General features: G+C 42.4%; 1 protein-coding gene and 1 long non-coding RNA gene across 5 annotated transcripts in view; both read right to left on the reverse strand.

Moving 5' to 3' along the window:
- Window positions 1-333: 333 nt before the first annotated feature.
- LOC143695157 (uncharacterized) lies at window positions 334-6,917 on the reverse strand. 2 transcript variants are annotated; one of them, XR_013184121.1, is made up of 4 exons: window positions 6,818-6,917; window positions 4,617-4,888; window positions 4,294-4,365; window positions 334-3,206 (listed from the first exon to the last, which is right to left on the reverse strand). It is a non-coding gene; the product is annotated as an uncharacterized LOC143695157 (long non-coding RNA). The 2 variants fall into 2 exon arrangements; XR_013184120.1 differs by lacking the exon at window positions 6,818-6,917 and having other exon boundaries at window positions 4,617-4,934.
- An 11,781-nt stretch (window positions 6,918-18,698) lies between these two features.
- MCTP2 (multiple C2 and transmembrane domain containing 2) overlaps window positions 18,699-26,950 on the reverse strand; it is a 125,070-nt gene continuing 116,818 nt past the window's right edge. For all 3 annotated transcript variants that reach the window (XM_077185422.1, XM_054641957.2, XM_077185423.1), the window contains 3 exons: window positions 26,061-26,170; window positions 23,611-23,708; window positions 18,699-21,402 (listed from right to left, as the gene is read on the reverse strand). In XM_077185422.1, coding sequence (XP_077041537.1) covers window positions 21,334-21,402; window positions 23,611-23,708; window positions 26,061-26,170 — 277 coding nt within the window. In that variant the 3' untranslated portion in view covers window positions 18,699-21,333. The remainder of the gene's footprint in view (window positions 21,403-23,610; window positions 23,709-26,060; window positions 26,171-26,950) is intronic.

A 26,950-nucleotide genomic window follows, 5' to 3' on the forward strand; every position in this document is an offset into this window, starting at 1 on the left:
GTGGAAAGCTCAAGCCTATGGCAGCTCCACCAAATGGCCCTGCTGAGCCCTATTTTGTGTTCAGCCATAACAACCAAAATAGAGCTGGAAAAATGAAAGTCATTTGTGCCTCAGAACCTACCTTACACTGGAACAATTCCCTCAGAGATCAGCAATATGGAAACAGCACCTTTCTAGTCCCACCAAGACACATCCCTGTAGAATCTCTTTATTGTTTTTCATCTGCAGGAAGCTGAAAACATTACTCACTTCTAGGGGGAAAAATGTTAAATTTAAATTGGCACCTCAGGCTTGTATCGCATTCACAACTATCTCCAAAGCCCACCTCATCCTGTGGCCATTTTTCTTTGAGATGAGATGCTGCATTCCCAGAGCTCCTGCATTTTCCCAGGATGGACCTCACATGGTCAACTGGGACCTTACATGGCTCCTTCATTGTCCTATTTTCCTTGTGAAAAAAAGTTAAGACAGTTGTTCAGTGAAAAGTTGCTGTTTCACTTTTTATTGCTCATCACTTAATTGACCTCTTTTCAAGTTATTTAGCGAGTAGCTTTAACTTTATATATATTTTCACTAGTAGGTTTCTACATCTACAGGCATGTACTCAATGAATCCTTAACTGAACATTGTGGAACAGGATTTAGTGCAGGTCCTACTCATAAAAAAGGTTCTACCTTTGTCCTCTGATTGCTCCCTGCAAACAGCACACAGAACATTCTTCCATAGATAAACACTGCTTCAGAATTCAGCAGGGAATTTTCAGCATTTTGAAAGTTCTACATTATGGTTGATGGAGAACTGAAAACCTGTTTTGGGTTTATTGTTTGGGTCCCAGGTTTTTAGGGAATGTGAAGGAAGCCCGTGGAAAAAAAGATCAGAAAGCAAGAAAACAACTCCAGGGCAAATAAGCCTCCTTATATTAAATATCTAAATATAAATATACTTTGAGGATTTCAAGGTATTTCTAATTATTATTAATTTTTATTATGGAAAATATTTTGAAATATTATTGCACTTTTTATGTCCTGTTTTACCTCCAATTAGGAGGTAAAACTGAGAGAAATAAGGAGTCCTACAGCCTCTAAAGAAACTCCTGTTACAGGGCATGTATAAGTCAGTGACTGCAGAGCCAGTGAGGGCTCATCCCCAGAAAAAGATTTTGTGAACTGTTTGTGGGAAGGACAGTCCATGGTTGTATGGCACCTGATGCAAGGGAGGCATGACATATGACCCTTACTGCAAACAGAAAAATAAACATCAACAAGACAGATTGAAGAACACATCAGAAACAGTAAAAATAAAGTTAAAAATAATCTCTGATAACATTTAGCCCGGAGTGCTTTTCGCTTTGTTATTCTGTATTGACAATCCCACCTACAAACGGGTCTCTAAGACTTTTTGACTTGTAGACAGCCTTGTTTGCTCTGCAGACCCCAACATATCCATTGTCACCCATGGGAGGGCCCCAGGCCCTTCACTATGCTGCGTCTTTGGGGACGGATCAAATGGCTCCCAGACGAGAACAGAACCAGACATTTTCTAACCAAATACCTCTCAGGTCACTGAGCAATGCTCTGGTGGCTCTGCCTCGCCAGCAAATGCCCAGGCTGAGGCACATCAATGAGCAGCTTTGCCTGGGGAACCTTCCTGCCTCCTCCAGGCTTTCTGTGCTGATGGCAGGAGGGACGTGTGCCCTGCTTTGGCCAGTGGCAGGAACCTCAGACACGGGCTGGGCATGTGCTGAGATCCCAGTCTGGGAACTGGGGCACTGGCAGCACACAAGGAGGTTTTGACCCACCAGAACCACTGCTGAGGTGGTGGGGAAGTGAGTGGAACTTCCACTGCATGAGGAAGTTAGAGAAGGTGCTGCTGGCTGAGGGAGAGCAAAGGAGGAGCAGAAAAGCTCCCCTAATTGCCACAGCTCCACAGTCACTGCTGGTGAGCACTCCCAGCCATGGCAGGGCACAAACATGAGACTGAAGGAGTTTCAAACTCAGCCTGGGGGTGAATTGCACCAGCCTGTTGCTGCTCTGAAGTCCCAGACACCAGAGCTCCTGTGCCAAAAGATGAAAAGCCAAAACAAAGCCCAGTCCCTGATTACAACAACTTACAGCCTTGGGACATGCAATTACTCATTCAGATGAAGCTTTGTGTCAAGAGCTACCGGTTTACAAGACAATTGGGTATTGCTGCAGATGACTGCCACAGCAAGGACATTTAGGAAATCTCTCAAAATCACCCTGTGAGTGCTGCCATAGGATGCAGAGCACAGATGCTTCATCACTCTGTTCCAGGCTGTCATGTCGAAGGATAGCAAAATAATGTCAGGTTTCTGCTCCATGGAAATGAGCTGAGTTACCTCTACAGGGGGACAAATCTCTTCTACAGCTGAACCAGCCAGGTTTTGCAGGACACCAAACCCTCATCCCCAGCCATCTCACGTGACAGACACTGGAAGTTACGTGTCCCATGCTCCACACTACAGGATCCCACAAAGACCCTCTGACAACCACTGCTAGCTTTTCTTTCCTTGTGTCTTGAAGAGTCCACCAAAAGTAATGGATTGGGTGGGCAAAGCTTGTCAAAGGACACTTTGGATGTCAGACACTTTCCTATCCCTTTGAAGTAGCTCCAGAACATGAGCAAAGATGAACTGCCCAAATCCCTCTACATGAAAGTCTCCAGGCTGATTTCCAAAGATCCTTGGAGCAGTCAAAAAGAAATACACCAAGGTGTCAGATGTAGAAAAACATGTCAGAGCAGGAACATTTCCTTTCCCCTTCACCCCTTGCCTGCCTCATCACAGCCAGTGCTTTCAGCATCTCTCCCTCCTCACCACCCATGGCGCAGGGAGCAGACCATGTACCCAGCAAACCGAGGCAAGGGCAGCTCCCATCCAGATCCAAGCAGTTTCTCCTACCCCAGTCAGAAATGGCATGGGTTTATGGTAATGGTGTTCTGCATGAACTTGTTCTTCAAACAAGGACCAGCTTGTCATCAGACAGAAATGGAAAAGGGTCGACCTTTCGCGCCCTTTCTGTGCATAACAATTCCTCCTTTCAGGGGGCAATGGCTTGAAAGCTCCAGTTATCGAAGCCTGTTCTCCACAGTGACACCTCCAGACCCAGACTCCTCCTCTCCCTTTTTTAGGCTATGAACAAGTCCTTGGTGTTTTGGCCAGGCCACTTCTCCAATGCAGCTTCTGTCTTTGGGAAAAAAAAAAAAAACAGGAGGAGGGGGATTAAAAAAAAAAAATCTGTGCTTTTTTGGGGAAAGTTCTGCAAATATTGTATGCCTCCTCTTTCTTTTTTCTTTCTATTTTTTATATTTTTTCCCCTTCTTACATTCACACAAGCAAAACAACAAGAGGGTCCTCTGATGAATGTGGCAGATCGCCATGGTTACGGTTCAGAGATGCAGCAAAAAGCAATTATGGTGGGACAGAGTAGAGAAAAAAGAAACAAAAAAAAAAAGAAGAGAGAAATGCACCTCTTTGTCAGAATTTCAGAACAGCTGTAATAACACTTCTGCACCCCAACCACTGCAAAGTAACTGAAATATTGTGGCATGCTAAATGCCAACGCATTAAATACCAAGATTTCAATGTCACATTATTTAAAAAGACAGGAAGCATTAATTTCCAGCTGCACTTTCAGCTTGTTAAGTCATCTAGGGGGAATAGGGAAAAAGGAGCAAGTCCATGGCACCGGGCCTCACATTTTGAGGTGTGAAATAAAACACTGTTCAGCAAGGCAGTGGAATGCACTTGTAACAGATTTAATCTGACAGCAGCTGTGGTTTCCTATTTAAGCTTTGTGTGATTTATTTTTCCCCTCGGTGCTGGAGCTCCTGGAAGAGACGGCGATGCTCTCCTGACCTTTCCCATCAGAGGATCTCAGAATTCTTCACCCCCATGCACCCAGTGCTGCTGCCTGTGATGGGCAGGGGAGCTGGGCTCTCCCTGTCCTCGCAGAGTGGGTGAGACTTGCTCAGGTCTGACCTACCAAGGGTCACATGTGGTTTGTCTTGGTTTGGGCTTCCGCAGTGGCTGGAAGAAGAAGGAAATTCTCCTTTTCCATGCTGTTGTTTTAATATTATATTGGAAATAAAAGCTGCATGTCACAGGTTGGGATTATGTGTCCCTAACATTTATTTCTCTGCAGCTAATAAAGGAGTAAGATTCACCTGTGCTCTCCCTTGCTTGTATTTAATCTTGATGGTTTCCATCATTGGTCTTACAGATCTATTTTTGGTGATAAAAGCAGCATAAAATATTTCCCTTCCTTTTCATACCTGTTGCATACTGCAGCCTCCAGCTGTGTTCTTGTCTTCCTGGCTATGAATCACACCACAGATGAGATCCTGCTGAATTTTAGACCATGGAAAGAGGCATAAGGTGAGAAATTACTAAAATGGATCTATGTCTCATCCTGTTCACCAAGATGTTCTGCATATTGTAGTGCCAAAGGGTAGAGGGAATCATGAAAGGGACAAATGGTGCTGTGTTGGATACACCTTGGGAGCAACAAAAACAAAGGATGGACAGAGTAATACAACCATGAACAGACAAAACAGCCCAAACAGGACAAATACCAAACACTTCACAGGTTATTTACCTCTTTTCTGAATGTTTCCTTCCAGTTTTGTTTCTTATCTCTTCACAGAAAAGAGCTCTTAGGTTAAACATCCTAATTCCAGCTTTCCTCCATCTGGCCACAAGAGCAAGCTCCTCCATCCAGCCAACATTTACTCAGTCAAAGGACTGAGACAAAAATGAGCTTTCCCCATCACAGCAGAGGTCCACTGTTCCTCTCTTCTTCTTTCTATTCTATGCCCAGCAAAATCGGAGCTCCAGTCTTGTTTCCTCACAAAAGAAATCTGAGAAAACCTGTGCATGAGAAGACGACACTAAATCTGAAGGAAAATGAAGTATTGCCAAGTCTTGTGGTTATATATCACAAGTCTATTGATATTTTGACTTTTTTAATTGCTTTTTATAGCGCTGTCTTCTAAAATCAAAAATCATCATGAACCTCTTATGAGAACAGCAGAGAAATCATGAATAATAGAAAGAAGGGACTGCTAAAGGTTTAGCAGTGAGAAGGAGCCTAAAAAAACCCACAGCTTGAAATTTTCTTGCTTTTTAAAAGCAATTCATGATTTAGACCAACCTGTTGCAACTCTCAACAAATGTATACATCATGTTAGATAGTGCACTTTTCCCTTGACAATTCACCCCTTTGGAGATTTGGCTTCCACTTCATTTTCTCCTGTCTCAGAGCAGTTCCCAAATCAGAGGTACCCAGCTTGAGCAGTGGGGCAGGCTGGATGCCTCTCAGCCAGCCTGGGGCTTCAAGAGTGGGGTACATGGGCAGCAAACATCAGAGCCAAAGCCAGTGATGTGAGGTACCAAGCAGGAAGGGTGGAAAGACAGGTGAAACAAGCTCAGTTTCTATGTGAGACTTCAGGTGAAAGCAGAGACTGTTTGCAAAAATGTGTCAAATTATGAGAAAAGAAAAAGATCTGGGAAAAAAAAAAAAAAGGCTGGAAGAATAAACTGTTTTAGGAGTTTCAAAATCCACTTCTGTTTCCAAGAGAGGTTAGAGAGCAAAGCCTGGAAACCTGAAAAGTGAGTAATTTAGGAAGCTCTGGTTTTGAACACAGTGATGCTCCTGCCCAGCCCCTGAACCAACCATGGAGAGCTCCAAGAGGGAAGGATCCTTAAGGTGGATGAATGCCAAGCTGCAGCTGCAGACCCAGCCCTGCAAGGTGCTGAGCTGTCCCACACCAGCAGGATCTACAAGCACACAGAGCCATTTCTATCAAACACCCCTGCTCAAATGGGGAACTGCCTAGAGAGGGAAAGCAGATCAGAACAACCAAAAGTGCCCCAGCCTTCTGTAGCAGTGAGTGCCATTGCCAAGGCATCCTTTGTGGACTCGACATTTATATGAGAGAAGATAAAAGAAGGAAATTTAAAACAAAGGTTTCATTGCAGATTGGTATTTTCTCATTGCTTTATTATTTGGTATTTGCATGTGTCAGATAACTGGACTTGCAAATAGCCCTAATTAGAAATGCAGATTACACTGGGCCAGAACACAGTGGACACTTTCACTCCAGCAATCCTGCTGGGAACACACATGACCAGTTTGCTAAGAAACAGACTGAAAGTCAAAGTTAGCTTCATTTTTAGGCTGTGTCCTGTTCATAATCCAGCAGCTGTGAATAATTCTTCATTCTTAAAGAATTTAATTGAAGAACTGTGTTTGCAGTAGAAACTCCCACTAAAAGAGATCTGCAGCTCCTTGTAGTGGTTGTATCTGCTGAGGTAGAATCAGACATGATCAGTCCTGAACGTGTGTTGTCTCAGCCCTGACAACAGGCTTCAATACTTGAAATCTTGTCTCCTTGCCCACAACTGAGATTAGTGTGTCAAATAAAAGGCATTACCTTTCCCCATGTCCCTTGGTTTGTTTACTAATACTCCTCCTAAGAGTGGGACTTCTCCCTCTGAACTTGATGATACATCTAAGTATGATTACACAAAAGCTACCAGTTCCTGGAATAAATGGCCATTTAAAATCCTTCTGGCCATTTGATGTTTTGCAGGTGATTTCTTTGAGATTGGCCCATTGCTTCTTTTGATTTCAGCAATGCCTAAAATCCTCCATGTATTATTTGAGATGTGACTGTTTTCCCAGCTGCTGCTTTGCAATCATTACCAAGTTCAGAAGCAAGCAAAAATGGACAAAGTAAGGGATGAAAATAAGGTGTTTCATGTCATCACACACACTTCATTATACAGGACACTCACCAGCAGGATAAAAGCTGCTCCAGTCCATCACCTGCTTCCAGGCAGGAGCTCTTGGCTGTTCTATCCCTGGGCATCAGGTGGCAGAGCTGCAAGATGGGTCCACAACACAGTGAAGTCCAGCTTGACCTGAAGACCAAATCTGGAAAAAAATAGCATTAATAAAGAGGATGTAGCAATATATGTTTTAAAAAAAAAATTGCTCGGAATGACTGGCTATGGATGTGGATATGGGGGATATTTTTGCTTTTTTTTTTAAGTGTTTATTAATTGTTGTGACTTTGTTCAGTGTTCACTGAAGAAATGTAAATGTTTCACTAAAGACAAAGATAAAAAGTATACAACAGGTTTCAAATAAACCATTAAACATGTGAACCTGAAAGGAAATATGGACGTACATCCAAAAAATCTGGTGTGAAGATCAAGCCCATTCTCACAGATTCACAATTATAGAGAAATCCTTATCTCCACTGTTAACATTGTATGGGTTTGTGAGTGGCAAAAACAAAAATCAGCAATCTGCTCAAAAGGATGATATCATGGTTACAGAAGGCCACAACCTGATCCCCAGACACGTCACAGCTGTCTCGTGTGACCTGGGCAATCTGGTCAGATCCACTTCAGGAGGAGCTCACCCTGCTGCATCTCCAGCTCCTCAGACAGATATTGCAGCCCACACTGAGTTCCCACAGCAGAGGTGCAGACAATGATTTGATGCTCTTAAGTGAGGCTGAAATTCAGGTGAGAACTGGTATCCCTGAGCTTATCTAATTTGCACTTGAGTTGATATAATTTTGCAGTCATGAATCAGAGTTTTAGATGTAATGTACTGAATTTCAGACCTGAACCTGGTCAATCACACCTTGTAAATGTGTCATTTACTGCAACAACTGTGAGAAGAATTGGCATGGGGACAGAGGGTGAGAAGAGAATTAGCAAATCTTCTAAAAAAAGAAAAGGTACAAGATTTTCAGCACGGATAAGAGAGCTGTGAGAGAAAGCTCAAGGATCCAGAATGGGCTTCATGCTCCAAAATACATCCCCAAGGCTTTGAAGGAAATTTCTGACTTCAAAACTCTCCCCACTTATTTATTACCTACATTTGTTAGTCCAGGGAGGTCTGTTGAGAGGATGTGCCTGCTCCAGAGTGGTTTGGAAAGGAAGGAACAGAGCAGGAGAAGGGAGTGCAGCGGGTACTGGAAATGCACAGACACGTCACTGAAATCCTGACCTTTCTGACAGCTCTGCTGGAGCTGTGTCAGGGCCAGGATATCACATTTCAGCCTCTGCATCGCCTGCAGCACAGCAGCAACTTCTTTATAATCACTGGATTCTGTTTTGTCACAAAGGCACCTGGGCAGATATTTTTAGAGGAGGGTGCAAGCAGAGAAAGAGAACCTCAGCTGTGGAGCTGCTCAATTCAGGTTAAATGGAGCTGGTCCTGTTTATTATAACTCAGTTTCAATCCAAAATCCCCCAACAACTCAACTACTCCTCTCTGAAAATGCAAAACTTAAGGGGTTAAACATTTCTTCCCGTCAAGTCAATGAAAAAAACTCTTTTTGCCTATGGTGGGTGTAAAATGCCATTAAAGTTTTCTAATACTGCTTCTAAGAAAAGGTTTGGGTGGGAAGGATAATTGTTGAGAATTTTTTTTCTGTGATATCTTACATTGACTTACTGTCAGAACTATTGCACTGTTACAAAATATTTTCCAAAGTCTTGCAATAAAACGTAGCTGGGGATGTAAATAAAACATATAACTAAGTTTGTGACTTTCCAATTTAGAAATGGCAAGAAGGCCTCAGCATTTCAGAGAAATGTATAAATTTGTATCACAGTACTTATTATCAGGTTATGAACTGATTTTATCTTTATAAGTATCTCCAGTGTATATACTCCACTAAATATCACAAAGTATCAGGTCTAGGTGAGGGTTTTAAACAATGTTTTTTAGACATTTCGATTCACTTAAATTGCTTCAGGGGTGCTGATGCATCTTGGGTGTTTTATAGGGTCAATTTTACGGGGAGAGAATTTTATGTGAAGTGAGAAAATTTTAGACATTGGTAAATATGAGCAGCCACTAGTTAACATCAGTGGCAGAAACATGACTTCAAAAATGTGCTCAAGAAACCCAAAATCTCCACAAGTAGACAATCCCCACAAGTGGATATTACATGAAATGCAAGTGGAACTGGCTGTGAACAGCTGAAGAACTTTACCTCAGAGTCCAGGACCATGACATTTCAGGTTGCTCATGAAAATCCATCAGGACAAGGTCTCCATGGGACATCATTTATCATCTTCAAATGTTCATTTGACAAAGTTCTGAAAAATACTTTCCAATCTTGATCAACAGAATAGGTAAAGGAAAAAAATGTAAATTATACTCTAAAAACGATTAACTGCTATGGACTGTGCCAGCAAACCTGCACAGCTCTCTCTTTGGACAGGACCACGAGCTCTGCCCTGGCTGGTGCTCAGTAATTCTCTTTTCCCCCTCTCTGGGAGCATCCAGACCCATTTCTTTTCCAGGAGCTGTGCAGATCTCTGAAGCCTCTCTCTGCCACCATCCCCTGGGAATGTTGAATTTCTCCCAGCAGGAGAAGCAAAACTCTTCTCTCAGCCACTAGAAACATTAATTGTATCACACTAGAAAATCCTCCAGTAGCTTCTATAAATAAGAATTAACCAACACTAAACTATCATATCCCTGTGTGTTAATAATTTCTTTAAAATTCACATGACTTGGGATATCTTCCTGTCTCTAATTTTATATTTATTTCTAATCTGTGATTTCAGTGTTTCAATATTTCATGAGGAAACCCACAGTAAATCTGAGGTTTCAAACAAACTATATTATTGCATTAATGATCTCTGTAAAAGTTTATTTTCAGCAAGACAAAAAACCAAGCATTCTTTCCCTTAGGTCTCCTCTGTAAAGCAGGAAAGAAAGTTTCTAACAATGAAGCATTTCTGCTTCAGTGTGGCTTTTGTCACTTTTCCAAAACCCCAACACCTGATATAAGGCACCTGGCCATGGATTGCCCAAGGCATCAAAGTTTTACTTCTAAAAATGAACATTAAATGTCAAAGGCACTTGATCAGGCAGCTTTTTCAAATTTCCAGTTTAATCAAAAACTCTGCCTTTAAGGTAGCATACTTGCATAAATTTGGTCCCTAAATATTAGAACCATAACAGGTATCCAGTTCTTTTTTCAGAGAGGTGATCACACTTGGATGAATTTTCAAAGTGTATACTCAAGGCTGTAATTCAGATATTCATGAACTTGATCTAGTGGTTGGAGTAGGTGAAATAACCCTTAAACAAGTGAAACAACCCTTAAACTGTAAAGGACAGTGCAAAAAACCAAAACAAACTAAAACCCAGAGACACAAGATTCAAACAGGTTCTGTTACCAAGTAGAAAATATTATTTCCTCACCATTTCACAGAAGGCCAGATGTGAATGTGTTAGGATGTTGAGAAAGGGGTATTGGGTGACAACCATCCTTAACTACATTGGACTTGAAAATTGAAGCATAAAAATGGATTGAAGCTATTTTTTGGCAGCCCTATGGGACTGTGTCTCCCTGAAGTTTTCTGTCCCCAGCCCTGACCTTCTCAGAGGTTTCCATCCATTTGGAAAGCATGGACAAAGCAAGTGCTCAGCACTGTAGCTTGCAACACAGAACATTGGTGATGTTTCACTTCACCAGGCTGCACTTTGGTGGCTGTGGTGGCTGGGGAGGGAACCACTGGAGCCCTCCAAAGGATATAAATTAATAACAGCATTGCTTGAGAGAAAGTCTTGCCCCATGAAGTCAAGTCGTCAGATTTTCGGATAACAGGCTCCCCACCTGGGAGGGCAGCTGCTCTCAGCACTGGTATTTTAACTTGTGGAGGATGGAAAACACGCTAGCAGAGAGTTTGTTTTGGCCCCACAATACAGGGATGGCTGAGCTCTGCATCCAGCAGAAGATTGTTGTTCCAACAATGGAAAGCGGAAGGGGGGAAAGAGATGAACTCAGAGCAGGCAGCACACCAAAGCCAAAACACACAATGCAGACATTTCTGCTGTGGTGGGATACACAGGTTAAGCCAAGTCAATGCTCTGCAAGTCTAAAAACTCACGCTCCAACAAGCATCTGCCCTCAGTAGACCTGGGCAGAGCAAAGGGTTTTACTCTGGCAAAGCGACCAGTTGAGGGGAAGCGTGAGGTTTTTAATAAGTTGCTCCTAAGAAGATTTAATATCATATCTCCCCCCTCACAGCCTACCCCTCCCAGGAGGCTGTGCAGAGTTAAGTCATTTGGCTGCGAGACAAAGGAAGAGGAGGGTAAAGAGCAACTGAGGGAGCAGAGGATGAGAGAGGTGGGAAGGCAATGAGGCAAAGGAGAGTGTTCTCCCAGGATGCAAGGGAGCTGCTGAGGGCAAAGATGGCAGAGAGATCACACAGGAGAAGCCACTGGCATGAGCAGGTTGTCCTCCCCCAGTTCCACACCTCAGTCACAACACGAGGATGTCTGGAGCAAGTTCCTGTGGCAAACACAGGCACTCAGATTCACCAGAGGAGCTGCTTGGCTGTGGCTCCCCTGACTCTGTCAGTGGAGCAAACCCAGGTGTGTGCAGCCCTGACAGACTGCAGGGGCTGTAAATGCCAGGGGCAGTGTCCAGCTGCTGGCTCAGCCACAGGCAGGGGAGGTTTCTCAAAGCAGCCCCACTGGGCAGGTCAGCACACCTGAGCATCTGCTGCCCCATTCCCCAGTGGGAGCACAGAGCCAGCGGCGCCCTTGGACCAGGCTATCCCAACCTCTCCCTTCCCTAGCTGAAGTTCAAGAGAGATAATTAAAGCAGAACAGTGTTGTTTTTTTCCCTCCTTCCCCTTCCAAACAAAGAGTGCGAGTTGAGCATTAGAAATATAAATTTCTTCACCCCAAACACAGAGGACAGGACTGTGTGCTTTAGCACTGCACATACCCTGGATTTTATAGCTCACTTCCTTCTTTGCCTTTGCTCCCTCTACCCTTCCATCCTTTCCACTGAAATCAGCCCTCCTTCTCCCCCATCCTCTCTCAGAACATTTACTTTGTCCTCCATGCTGTTACCAAACCTGATCCAACATCCCAGCATCAGCTGAGTTCAAGCTAAAACACTCAGATATACTACTGTGAATTGGATGCAAACTCAAGCTTGGGAATTCTGCATATCCTCCATGTATTTAGCTTATATAAACAGCAGTAGATATTTCTGTCCCTTCTACACAAGCACACACATGCTCCTGCTGCTCCCAACCCTACAGGCATTCCCCAAAAGCCATCTAAAATTACTGCAAATGTAACACCATGTTATGGCTTCTAAAAAAATAAAAAGTAGTAAATAAAATAAAACACTAATGAAAATTAAAATAAAATTAAAATAATAAAATAAATGTAAAAATAAAATAAAAAAATTAAATTTAAAAATAAAACAAATTATAAAATAAAATAAAATATAAAATAAATAAAATATAAAATAAAATAAAATAAAATAAAATAAAATAAAATAAAATAAAATATAAAATAAAATAAAATAAAATAAAATAAAATAAAATAGTCCTGGTGTACCACCAGAGAGGAAAGCGCCAGATCTCAGCTGGTAAATAAGATGTTACTGTGAAGCTTGTAAAGCCAACGTTATTTCTCCTTTGTAAAGCCTCTACCTGCATAACATGAAGGGGGCTCAGTGACAGACACATTAAAACACCATTAAACTGTGAAATAGAACACAGTGTGAAAATAGATTTAACCTTCACAGCATATTGATCTCTACCCCGCGCCGTGCCTAAGTTCTTGGACAACTGTTTTATAATAGGTTTTACTTATTTTCCTGTTGCTATTCTGACTTCCTCAGAGGAGGGTGTTATTTCTAAAAGCTCCTGACAGCTAAGGGAAAAGTGGGCTTGTTTCTTAGTCATCGCTCAGTGCTCAAGCCTTGCTGCTGCCAGCTGCTCCATAAACAGAAATCAGTTTTGTGCAAGTGAAGGATGGGTCTGGGCAGCAGTGATTGCAGTGGGATGGGAGGAGGAGGAAGGGGAAGCGGAAAGGGAAGAGGAGACGGGCTGTGTGCAAGGACTCTGCTGAACAAAACTCTGCAGGATGCAGGCAACCAGGCTGAACCCAAAATGCCTCCTGGAAAGGACAGTGCCAAGATTTATTTAAGCGCGCAGGGACACGGGCTCTGTTTGTGAAGATAGGTAAAATAATTGTGCACACATCTGCATATTCAGACGGGAAATCCTCCTGATGAATTGGCTGCCACAGATCACGCTGCTGCCAGCCAGTCCTTAGACTTTCACTGGGAGACAGGGATTTCTCACAGTGATGAGTTATGCCACAGGACCTCTGACCCGCCCGTCACCTCCCTCTGACCATTCATCCATCTCCCAGAGCCTTATGCTAAGAGTTCAAACCCTTTCAAATGGCCAGGTATTTTTCTTTTTCACATCAGTTCAACAAAAATGTTCCACCAGCCTCTCCACTAGGATTTCCTTTCTGACCACCCCAAAATAAACCCAGCCGGAATACAGGACAGATAATGTCCAGCCACTTCCTGTAGCCCTGAACAAGGGTTTTGTAACACCCATGCACAAACTAGATAAATTTTTTGGGCTGTGGAGGGGTTATATTTACGGAAATATTTCTGATGCCTTCCCCACTGTGGTCATCTGGCAAATTCTGGCCTGGCTGGAGATCCCTAAACACATGTGAAAAGGAGGCTGAGCCCATCCATCAGATATCCCTGACATGCTGCATCGAAATCAAACCTTCACACTGGCTGCTGGGCATGGCTGGAGCACCCCTGGAGCAGAGTGTGGGATCCGTGTACCCAGACCTTGCCAGGAAATTAGCACCATACCAGACACGTTTGCACTGCTCATGGGCAATTTGCAAATTATCTGTGAGGCAACTGTGCAACTGCCACAGAGGTCACCACTCAGCAAGGGTGTCCAGGGCTGATTTTGGAAAAAGGCATTGACTTCAGCAGGACTGGGATGGAGCTCACTGAATTTAAGGCAAATGCCCACTGAAAATCTCAGTGTACTTCCCTCTCTGGTTAAGTCATCCAGTTTTCCATGGCATTGAGCATTTCAGCGTAGCATGGATGCCAGCCATTCCCCAAAAAATGTATGACAGTGTTAAATTTATCTCATACACCTGAATTCTAATAATAAGAGTAAAAAAATGGACAAACTCACCTTACAATCTGGCAATAGGAAGAATTATTTCTCATAAAAAATTCTGAGGCTTTTACAGGAATGTCCTGTTTTGAATTACCTTAATCCAGGTCACACTGTGATGATGGAAATGACTGAACACGTGAGAAAACGGAAAATAATTTTGGAAAGAGTTTCCCTGCAAAGAAGCCTAACACTCTGCATGTGCAATAGAAAAGTTGCCAAAATCCCACTCCACAGACCCTTCACTTTCTGAGCACATTCATACCTTGCACTGCCTCTGGTGGGCAGCAGCCCTGCAGAGCTTCAGGGGACAAACAAAATCCCCCAGAACCCCTTCCCTCTGGAGAAGGAGGGGGCTGGCAAGTGGAAAAGAGGTAAAAGTGAATTTTCTATTACATGGGGTGAGCCAAGAACAAGTGCTGGAATCATCCAGGCTCTGCTGGCACAAGCAGAACAATGGTGCACTTTCTACTCTTAGTGCTCAATGATGTAGGGGAGGACAGAACAAGCCCCTGCTGCAGAATGTGACCTGTGCAGGAGCCCTCTCCTGACTGATTCTATGAAAAAAAGGTTAATTCAGAGTGTTCTCAGCAAGCTTTTAACCTAGAGATGTACAGAAACTGAAGATCCTCTGTGCTGCCCCATGCCAACCCTGGGCAGATGGGTTTGGGGGGCCTGACAGGAGCTGCATCACACCATGCTCTGGGCACAGGCACTTTCTGCTGGTTTGTGATGCAGTAAACTCACATAGTTTGGGTCTTAATGGGTTTAAACTAAAGTATTTCCTCTCTCCTATAGTGGACCTGGGCATGGGGTCTACTGATCCTAACACTACCAGAATAATTTCCGTGGACTGCTGTGTTACTGTGAGGAATCCTCTTTCAGGGCATCACCATCCTCTCAGCATTAGGGGCAACTAGTTTATCAGCAGCAAATTTGGCCACTCTTTATCCCTCTCACAGAGTTTTGAAGACTGATCCAAAACCTTTGAGCTCCACAGGCATTTGATTTCAGTGATTTCAGTGCACTTGAGGTGCAGCTCATGAAGAGCACCACTTTAGTACAGCAATGCCAGTGCAAAACCTCAACTGTTCATTGTTTTTCCATGCAGGGAAGTTATATTTACCTACAGGAATCCTGACACTGCTTCTACTCTCTGAAAGGAAGCTGCTCTTTCCCTGTGCTTTAGAGAGGGCAAACACACTCTCACCAGCACAGCAGAAGTTGTTTCCATTTCTGATGATGCTGGACCAGAAGGACAAGCCACTCAGCTGTTTGACTCAAGGGGAGGGGAAAAGAAGAGTTTCACTTTCCCTATGCCTCATCCATTCATGGACTGTCCCACTCTGCTTATGGAAACTCTCCAGAAGCTTCTGTCTCACACCTCACAGCTCCTATGGATCAGAGGAGGGTGGTACAACCAGTTTTTCCCACAAACAGGACAAAATGTAAAAACAATGCAAAGGGAAGTGGACAGCTGAGACTAAGAAAGCCTAAATCAAAATAATCTATGCTGCTTTTTCTGCCACATGCTTGCTCTGTGACCATGGGCAAATGGCTCGAGTTTCTCCGCTTGCCCTCTGGCATTCTGATCAAAACACCAAAATCTTCAGGGTAGCACCTGAAGGTTACTCATTGTGCTTGGATCTCAAAGTTCAATCATTTAATAAACCCATTTAACTGTAATCTCAAATGCAAAGCCTGAGATGCAAACACCTCACTCAAAAACATATTTTGAAGCAACAGTCACACATGGCTATGGAAAGATGATGATAATTGTGACTGCTTACATCAAATGGTATTGCCCAAATTGGTATCATATCCTACTGAAAAAGTCTGAACAGAAGCATCTGGGCCAGCACAGCAGAGTTAAAAACAAGCCCATCGAAAATGGATAAACAATTAAAAATGTATTGAAAGAAAAAAGAAAAAGAGAAATCATTCCTAATTAATTCTAGTGCCCTGTACAACCCCAGACTATTTGTAATCCTACAGGGAACATCTTTATTGATCTGGGGGACGCTGCAGCAGACTTCTGATGCTTATCTCAGCATAAAAATAGGCTCTTGTGATGAGCAGTGATTTAATTACATGACAATCACTGCTAACAATGCATGGCGAATACCAAAAATATGCAGAGCAAGAGTGGCAGTGATAAATGCAAGGGAATGGCATTGACTTTCAGTAAAGTCATCTATTGCCAGGGCTGGAGGGAGACTTCACCCCCCTCCCAGCCCTTCTTCTCAGGTTGTAGCTGCTGTGTGGTTTCAGATACTCACTCTGGAACAAACCGACCATGGGCAGACAGAAGATGGAGGGAGAAAGCAGACAGCCATGATCAAAGCAAAATTTAGCACACAAGTCACTGAATCTAACAGGCTTTTTTTGTCTATAGGAACATATGCTCTTTCCACTGTGCATCTCCTCTTGAAAATGAGGATGAGAGATATTCTTTACTTTGGGAGGTGGCAGTACTGAGCAAGTGAAAAATATGTGGTTTAGCTGTGTACAGATACAGGCCCAAAAAATCAATTGCCTTATCCCTGTATATGAAAATGCACATCTTACTATCCCCTCATATGAAACCCAGACCCACACACCAAAGCAGGATAAAATTTTAAAAAAGAAAAAAAATAGAAAGCTAAAACCCAAGGTATCATCATAGTGAGAGACCAAAGACCAGTCAAATCCCATATTCCACATACAGCAGCTAGGATAGAAGTAGCAGTGTTTGCTCAAGAAATAGAAATAATTTGGTTTGTTTCTTTTCATGTGATCTCATTGAAAAAAAAATACCCAGGGTAGAAATAAAGAGTAGTGTCACTAAGACACTCCCCCTTATATTCACTTACGAGTACTGAGTGTGAAATTGAAGTATTCACCAGTATCTGAAGGCATTACTGTAACACTACTGGTGAGCAGACTTTGCACTGTCCTGAAGGCATTTGGATCCTTTGGGACTGAAGGGGAATTGAGGCTGATCGTGCATTTGAAGTGGCAGGCCCAAGTCCTTAGGGTTTTATCACCTTCAGTTTGTAGATGACAGCTCAACATTCAATGTTTTATCCCACCATAAGAGCAACTTACCAAAATGCAGAGATCAACAGCAAAAAAATTCATTCTTTCATCTGCTGAAAGTCTGATCACAAGAAATCCAGCATGGAGGAGAGATCCCCAGCTCAGCAGTCCCTAGGTTCCCTGGGGAAGCATTCCCTAGCACAGCCTCCCTACCCAAACCCATCCATCTATGCCCCAAACCACTGAGGGCCACTTCTGCTTCCTTCTCGGGCTGAAAGCCACTCTTTAAATGTGCTGGCTGAGCCATCCTAGCAGACAATGCTTAAGAGTGAGAGGCAAGATCTGTTGACCATCTAAACCTGACCCTGTAAGACCCAGAATCAAATGTATGTGCCCAGTGCATGAGACTGCCCCACCTTCCTTCTGCAAGAAGTCCTCAAGAGCTTAGATGGCTGGTTGCTCTAGGACATCAGCACAAATTTTACACCAGCAAGTCTTCCAGCTCTCACTCTCTTCCCCTGCAAGAGGCACACCATCATGCTCAGCCAAGAGGGAATTTGCAGGTGTTCAATCCAAGGCACAGGAACTGACTGGCAACGCTCGTTCACGTAAAATTTAACAAGAATCTCCAGCCCTCAGGTTAAAGCCACGCTGAGAATTTGAACTCGTGCCTGCCCAGGTGCTGGTGCTGTTGCAAACACTGAGACCTGGATGCCATCTCCTGCTTCCCCGTGCTCAGTTTCATGATTTATGTCAGATGAGCACGTCTTTCATGCAAAACAAAATGACCCTCTAAATTCTCTTGAAATGCTGTGTTGTTCTCAGTCAAAGCATCACAGAGAAAAGTAGATTGAAAATGCTATAATGTCAAGAGACTTTTTTTGTTTTCACTCCAACAGTATTTCTAAATGCTAGTGAATATTTACATTAATCATAAATATATCCTTTGCTCACATTTACCTTGAATTACTCAGTTACTGCTGAGGGTCTTCCCCTCTGATAAACTCTCTTTGTCCCAAAATCATATTTCACCTGGCTTAATTTACCCAAATTCGAGAATGATTAAAACACTCTATCTGCAACAAACCAACAATAATTTGGAGTATCTCAGCTTCCTTCTGAGCTGGTAACTCTTAGGATGCAGAGGAGCAGGTATTCTTATCAAGCCTCTGTGAGATTTACAGGGATAGATGCACCAGGGCCCTGACACATGGAGCGTTACAGATAAAACAACACACAATATTAAAATCAGAACAGCATTCACTACTAACACATGCCATAGTCTCCAAACCAAAGATACCATTTCCAAAACATTCTATCAGCTTACTTAAAGGATGGAAAATCTAAAGGTTAAGGTTTGGTTAGAATGTATTTTGTCAATTTTTCAGTTAGGGTATCAGAGGAACCAAATTCCTTCCTGGTGTGCACTACTGGTCTGATGGGAAAATGAGGCTTTACCTCATTTCCTGCTGCAGCAGGAGATGCACTTACACTCCTTACTCCAGGCAAACTCCAGTGTGAATGGTTACACTGCACTGCCAAGGGATATCCTTGCTTACCTAGTCAGATACTAAATATTATAGCACAGCATTTTGCAAAGAATGTGAAACATATCTCCTAATCCAGACAAATTAAAAGCATCAGCTTAACCTCAAATGTTTATTGCATTTCAAACAGCGTTTATCAAAACAAAGAGCTCATCACAACATATATAGGTACTGGACCATCCAAATCCCTTCATTTGGTATGTCTCCAGCAAAACAATTAACACAAATTATTCTGAAACCCAACATATCTACACAAAAAAAAAAAAGAAAAAGATATCACCCTGTCTCCTGAACAGAAATCAGTTCCACGTGGAAAAACCTACAGAAAAACCCTCTAAAGTATTAAAGTATCAATCTGAATTTCTGAATAAATAAACAGTTTTCCCTGCAGTTGAATGTTTTCACTCAAATCAGCGATCAGATCCCACACGCCTGCTTAAATATGCCTGACTTTGGTCCTTACAAAATGACAAGATTACAGTATGATAAACCAGATGATAGTTTGAAGCGAGACAATGAGGCATTGTTTACAGAGAAGATTGAGAAACTGCTTTAACAAAAGGGTTCCGTGGACATCTATTGTATGTACAAGAAGGAGATTTACTGGAGATTTTGTAATTTCTACAAGGCTCTTTCCAACCAGCTTCATTAAGTTGAAGTAAATCAAATCATGCAGAGATCTGGCTCAGCCAGAGAGACATGCCGGGAAAGATACAAAATGAAGAAGAACAGACGCGAGATGATAAGCTTTAGAATCTTTGGCATTTTTCATAAACATTTTCAAGGTTTTTAAATCTGTATATTCACCCATTTTCCCCCACACACTCGCCTACAAATACATTATACATGTACTCTTTATACACAACTCTGTATATGCATGGGTACACAAGCACACGTGCAAACAAAGAGGCATTTTTGTGGCTTTTTAAACCAGGATAATCTTTCCTCAATCCTTCCATTTGCAGCTACACACAGCTTTGCATAAGCAAAATACATTCTTTAGCCAATCAAGTATATGAAAATGTGCCTGTCCTTATTCAAAGGCACAGTGGGACTTTGAAAAATAAACTTATGAAAAACTACTGAATCTTCCTAATAACCCAGTGGAAGATAGTCTGCTGTTAGTTTTCCTCCTCCTTCAGATTTCTGGAACAAGCCCACAAGGATTGTGCTATGGAACCACACACAACTCCATCTGGATCACAAATCCATAAGCAAGGTTTTAACCATTCTACCTTTTTTTTTTTTTTTTTTTTTTTTTACAAAAAAGAATCTTATCTCTCAGGTTTCTGCATTTCTTTGTACTGTCAAGTACCTCAGGGAATGCTGGTGGTAATCCCTGCCTGAGAATCATAAGCAACAAATCCAGCTCTCATGCTGCCAATGACTTGTGGTGACAAATCGCTCCCAAAATGTCCCACAGCACCTAAAGGACCGAGGGCTGCAGTATCAGCAAAATTAAGCAGGTTTTACACATGATTCTGTGTTTTAGTTTCCCCAGTCAAACAACCTGACTAATGCTCACTTTCTGAAATACATTAAGCAAGTGCACAATTGCTAAAAGATTGGTAAGCAAGCCAAAAATCACATTCTCCACAGAACACAAAATGGGGTCCTTTCTTCTGTCTTTCCATTGCTGTTTCCACTTGACTTCACTTTTGGGTCCTCTCCTTGTGAACCACCAGGAAAGACTGCAAGAAGACACCAGTGGTGGACCAAAGCCTGCACCCTATTGCACAACCACTTCTTTGGGCACGTGCTCTCTTTCTGCACAAGCACTTGTTTCTTTAAGGTTGTAAAGTGTTGGTTTTTCTTTTCCTCTTGGATCTGTAGTGTTGACCCCTCTGGATTTAGACAGGAAAACAACAGCTATGCTGAAAATATCTGATGAGATGGAATTATAAAAGGCAAGCCAACAGAGTCTTTTCAGGTCACTGAGTTAGCCTTTTCTCTTAATCCTTTCATGGCATAAGGTTTTCATGCATCCATTGCCAGCAATGGATCTCCGATGATTCCAGTATATAAAGAGTTAACCACAGGCTGGGCTTAAAAAAAAAAAAAAAAAAAAAAAAAAGAATAAAAAAAAAAAGGAAAAAGGAAAACCCACAAGTGCAGGATGAAATATTGAGATACTGTTGGAGCTCCTAGCTCTTTCTGCTAATTATGATAAAAAACTTTTTAAAATGTACACTGCTTGAACAGAAGATGGGTATCAAAGACTCGTTAATTCAGAGCTTAAACCTTTCTAGGCACAGTGATTTAACTCAGAAAAGAATAGCTTTCATATCTTAATGTAAATCTGTTGGATATGTTAAAAACTGGTTCAGAGCATCTCCTCACATCAGCTCAGCTGATCTGCTACACTAAGCAGAATTATCTCTTCCTACATAACACAGGGAGTGCTGCCACATCCAGCCTTGTCTCTACAATCAAAGGGGGGAATAAAAAAAAGAAAAATAAAAGGTGCAGTTGCACCATCCTCTTCCATTCTCCTCCCCATCCCACAAAATCATTCACATTTCACCTTGCTCTTTTTTGGGATTCCATGCCAAAAAGACAACCCAGAAAAGAAACCCAAGATAAGTGTTTATCAAAAACCACATCTTCCAAGAACGAGAAAGTCCGTGGCAAGTGACTCTAGTGTTGTTCTGAAGCATGAGGAGGGGAGGGGTGCAGTGTGTGCACACGTGTGTGCAGGGAGGGAGGTGCTGCATTCCCAAACCCTGCTGCATCCTAGAGCGTGCTCCGCTTCTTCCTGATGGGGCTGGAGCTGCTGGATGGTTTCAATTCAGCCTGCTGCACCTGTAAAAACAAACAGGCATGACGTTTGCACTTAGGTAACTCTAGCTCACTGCAGCGCGTGTTAATGGCTCCCCCAGGACAAACCCAGGGAAACTAAGGAAGGTTCAAAAGTAATGAATCATTTTCTAAACACAGGAACATGGGGGATTAATTGCAGGAAGGATTTGAGAAGTCATGCATCATTTCTTGAAACAAAAATATTAAAAGCAGATTTTTCTAATGAGATACATGGGGTTCTACCTGATTTCAGAAATCTTTTTGGGTTTGTTTTGGTTTGGGAGTTGTTTTTCTTATCTTTCTGGCATTAACCTATTAGTTTAATAAACTTCTCTCAGGAGTCTCAGTTCAAGTGGATCCCAATAGACAGTAAGATGACAGTTGTCAAAACCATACACAGACCCTGGGATGCTGAAATACTTAATAATTTCAAAAAAGGAAAGTATTCTCCTAAATAGAAACTGGACAAAGCTACCTCCACCTTTCAAAACAAATTCATATACAATATAATGATTAAAACATGTGTGGTAAGCTGTCAAGGATGGCGTAATCTTCAAATTGTCTGTTGTGTGAGACAAAAGTATTCCCACTGAAATCATGGGGAAAATTTGGCTGAAAATGCCATCTTTTTCACTCCTCCTCTGTCTTCTGTCCAAGACATGTGGTTGTAAAGGGGTACTGTACAGATAGGAGTAATTTCTAACTCACTGCAGCACCCCAGTGAAATGCTGAATGCATTGGTAGCACACAGAACAAAGCAGGCAGAAGGGCTTTGGAGCTTCCATGGATGACTTGCCCCTGAAGTGTGTGGCTGTCACTATTTTCAGCACTAGTGGAAAACTCCAAGTTTTGTCCCATCCAAGGAACTTTTATCATTCCTCCCATAGAAAATGGTGATCGTTTTCCTTGGAGAGCTCAAAGGATCCCAATATGATAGAAACCACTCAAGGAAATGTTGTAAGTGTAAATGTTAAATAAAGCATAAATAGAAAAGCAGCTTATCTTTAAACATAAACATTTAAAGGGCATATGCAAACCATCACTGCAAATCCAGTGGCCTCTATAAGAGCAATGACAACAAATAAAAATACACTGAAGCTTAATGGCTTTATGATTGCTCCTGTTTAGTGTTTTTTTCCTCCCACCAGTCCACGGTGAGATTGCTTTCCAGTTATTAGTGCTGCCACCAACCAGTCTGGTGGCCTCTTGAGATAAAGAAGCTTTTTCCAACCCTGCTTGGGTTGGAAAACCCAACACTGCACGTGAGCAATTCAGTTTCTGTCTCCAACAGCATCAAGTCACTATGGGTAAGATTGTGATCCCCTTATTCCCAGTGAGCAGCACCTCACAGGGAAATGCCACAGAGAAAGGCACAATGTCAGAGGGATCCTGGGCATCAGGATCAGGGCCTGGGGACACAGATTCCAGACGGTGAAAACAAAAGAAAGAATCCTTTATATTGTGTGGCTTCATTACCCAGCAAGACTATTTTCCCTCCTCCAAGAGAAATAAACAGATCTTGACATTCGAAAGGATTTATTGTTCAAATAATTTCCAGGAAGATAGGCGAGATTGCTGAAGACAATGTTGTTGTTTCAAAGAAATGGGAGAAGAGACAAGACTTGACTGAAACTGAGGGAGGATAGATTCTGGTTAGATTAAAACTTATAATTCCATAATGGTAGAAGATTGATCTGATCAACTGTAGAGTATTTTAAACACATGTCAGGGTTTCCTTTAAAGAAAAAGATGAGCAGGGCATTGTCCAAAGGAGGCCTGGAGCTCAAGCACAATGTCACAGAAATAATTCCCCCCCATTCCTCCCTCTATCTTGAGAAAGAGGAGAATTCAGCAAATCCTTTTGGATGGTTATCTCTATCAAAGAGACTATTTTTCTCCTCCCTCTGCACAAATACCGGAGCAGAAAGGTGACGAAAACCATAGCTCAGTAACCACGCTGAGTGATTTTCCAGATCATTTTTAAGTAGGTCTTTTCAGGATAATTTTTCCTCAATCATTTTATCCTTCTGACAAAGGATTTGGGCTCCCCTCTCTTCTAACACTCTCTCTCCCCCCCTCCTTTTGTGGATTTTCCCCAGATTCCTTATCTCCCTTATTCAAAAGTCTCTGGTATTGTATTCCCAAAGGGAGCACCCAGCCGCTCTCAGTGTCACTCCTTGCCTCTGTTGGCTGTGGCCATTCATTACTTACCTTTTGAACATCAGATGGTACCCTGGAGAGGAAATCTAGTAGCTCATTATTGTCGATGGCATAGGGATTTCTAAGCTTCTTAGTAAATTTATTTATGCCTAGGATAAAAAATAAAAAAAGAAAAAAATTAAAGAAAAATAAAGGCAAACAAAATAATACGAGCCTTTTCTACTCCCTCCTTCTAAATTTGTTCAGGCAAGGTGAGAAAGGGAAAGGGAATTCACAAGTAAAAATTAGTGTGAAAACAGTGCCTCAGACTTAAAGCCACACACATGTTCCCTGTCACGTGGAATCACTCACAAGTGGGTCCTGGAGGAAGTAGAGGACATCACTGATAAAGGTATTTCTCTACTTTGGGGACCATGTGCTGCCAACAACGTGGTGAAAAGTGACTGCAGCAAGAATTCATTCTGGGGGATACTACAGGGAGAATACACACAATGAAAGCCAAGTGTGCTGTTAAATCTGCTATCCTACATGACCAACTGGAAAGCTCTGAAAATAACTGGGAAAAATTTTCCTTCCATCTCTTCAGAAAATGAAAGCTTCCCTTCCCCATCCCTCATGGCTTATCCCCTTTTTGCAGAGCCACATTGACCAAACTGTCCATATTATGATGCTGTGGGACAATGTAAAACCTTATCACAAGGTTTACTTTAATTTGATCTTTGTGTAAATAATTAGGCTTATGAACTGCAGCAATAGCAGTCCATCTCCATGGACTTAGAAAAGCTTCAGTTGGCAGAGGTGGTCCCTAGTCTGGACAGAAGATCCATGGGACTGAAATGTTCATGTTATTGTGAAGTTCATAAGGTCTTCTCTTGCCTCTCTTAAGGTCTTCTAGGTGAAGAAAATCAGCTAACCCATTTTAAAGAATAGCAAAAAAATTCAAATGTTGGTTGCCCCTGAGGATCATAATACAGCATTCAATTCCATCATGCCCCTGTCCAAAACCTCATAGTGGTTTCCCTGAAAGTGATTTCAAATGTGATGGCTGCTCCAGCCTTCTCCTCTCCCTGAAATGTACCTGCTTCACATCTGAGATTCAGCTTTTAAGCCATATACTTGTAGCAAAATGACAACACAATTTTCTGTGTACCTGATTTTTAAAAAACAGAAAATACCATAAGGTCTTTTGAGGTGGTACCCCTTGCCACAGGGTAGTTGTTTAACATGTATCATATCTGAAGGCCCTGTCACTCTGGATGATGTTGAATGGATGTATAGTTTTCATGTACTCACCATGTCTTCCATACAAGAACAACAATATTTCGTTACTGAACTTTTTACTCCCAGCAATTTCTCCCCTTTCTTTTTGCCCTTTCTTTTGTTTGATTTAATCCTTTATTTCTTTGTTGCTGTTGCCCAAGAATGGCTTTTTTTTTTTTTAATGCCACCTTCTCATTCCCTCCCTTTTCTACAGCCAAGACAGCAGCTGATGGCTCAGCCCCAGGGGTCACAGGGGGTCCCTACAACTCAGAGCCACATCAGGGCTGAGCTTCTGCAGCTCAGGGAGGACTTACCTGCGCTGTGCTCTCCACACCTCTCTACCTCAAGGCTGAGATAAAAGTTAGCACCCTAAATAAGACAGGAGGTCATTTGGAGACGTAGAAATCCTTCAGCAGCTGGAATCATAGAATGGTTTTGGAGGGAGTCTTAAAAACCATCTTAATCCAGCCCCCTGCTACAGGCAGGACACCTCCCACTAGACCAGGCTGTTCCAAGCCCTGTCCAACCAAGCCTTGGACATTTCCAGGGATGGGGCTGCCACAGCTTCTCTGTGAGCTCACCACCCTCACAAGAAAGAATTTCTTCCTGGTATCTAATCTAAACCTGCCCTCTTGCTGTTTAAAGCCATTCCTCTTAGTCCTGTGCCCTTGAATGCCATCTCCTTCTGTGAAATATGACCTTAAATTTCTTCATAATGCCACCAGGAAAGTTTTACTTTTTAAAAGCTCCTCTGTATGTATCTTCATACAAATACTTTCTGACCCATGACAAAAGGAGATGCTCAGTGTTTCCCACTGGGCACAGCCTGTCCTGACTGCCAGGATACTCAGACCCAAAAGGCTCCCAGGGTCCAAATCTACATGGTCCAGCTCTGCAAACACATCTTGTCCACTTCCTACCATTTCCCAGCTGGAGAGCTCCAGCACCAGGAAGCTAATTACTTTCCTGCAGAAGAATAATAACACTGAAAGTAGCTTATCTAGGCTAATGCTCTTCTTGTGGTGCTGTTGGAAACTTATAAAGAACCCTAAGAAAAGCAAATTATCGGATAACCCAGGGGGGAGAAATGGTAATTTTAAGAAGTTCATAACATCTTTATTCACCTCTAAGCAACAGCACTTGTTTGTCTGTGTAACAGGTCGTTTAAAGCTTGTTTGATTTCACTCTGTAGACATATATTGTATTTATCTCATACAAATGAGACCCAGCGGAGTACTTACCCCAGATTAAAACAATGTACCTCAGTGGTATAAAATACAAAATAACTGTTGCTGCTGCCAGGACCAAGCAGGCCAGGACAGAGAGGAAAGGCACCGTCCAGTTGAATGTGCTGTAAGGAAAAAAAACACAATCCCTCTCAACATTCCTGTTCTTGGACACTGTCTGTTCTCTGCTTCACAATAATAATTTAATGACCCCTTTGCAGTGCTCAGTGCAGTCAGATATGCTGTAAATTGCAGACACTTTGGAAGGTGGATAAGTAGATTGCTACATCTGGATGCTAGAACAGATTAAGGAAGATACCTGAGAGGCAGCTATCACAGTAAGGAAAGAGAAGAGGAGCCCTGGGGAGCTCAGTGAAGTTGTTAGGCATGTAAGTGAGTTGTTTTTGTTTCTTCTTCTATGTGTGGCACTTGTCACACGTCTCTGCTGGCCACTCAGCTCTCCATTATTCATGGGCAGATTATCTGATCTGGAGACAGGGTGAGCCAGCTCCACTGGGTCACAGTGGAGGTGACACAAGGTGTGTGTCCAGTGCACGACCCAGGTGGGGCAGGGAGCCAGAGTCAACCCCAGCAAATAACTTGCATTGGACTGATTAGGATGCCAAACTGTGAAAGAGCAGTTTGAGTAATTTCTCTATGTAACATTAGGGCCATAATATTCTATAAAAATCTCTCTACATATATATACATTTTGTCCTAGATCTTTACATTTCCAGCAATTCTTTACTACACTGAGTATAGGATGCTGGCTGGGATAAGCTGTAATAAACCAGCAGCAGCCCAAGCTTCTGCATTCCAACAATCCACATCAGATCTTTCCCAAGAGGAGCGCTCTTGAAAGGCTCAGTTACTACAGCATTTCAGACTTTGGCCACATTGCAGTG

The sequence above is a fragment of the Agelaius phoeniceus genome, chromosome 13, assembly GCF_051311805.1.
Source record: "Agelaius phoeniceus isolate bAgePho1 chromosome 13, bAgePho1.hap1, whole genome shotgun sequence".
Taxonomy (NCBI): Eukaryota; Metazoa; Chordata; class Aves; order Passeriformes; family Icteridae; genus Agelaius; species Agelaius phoeniceus.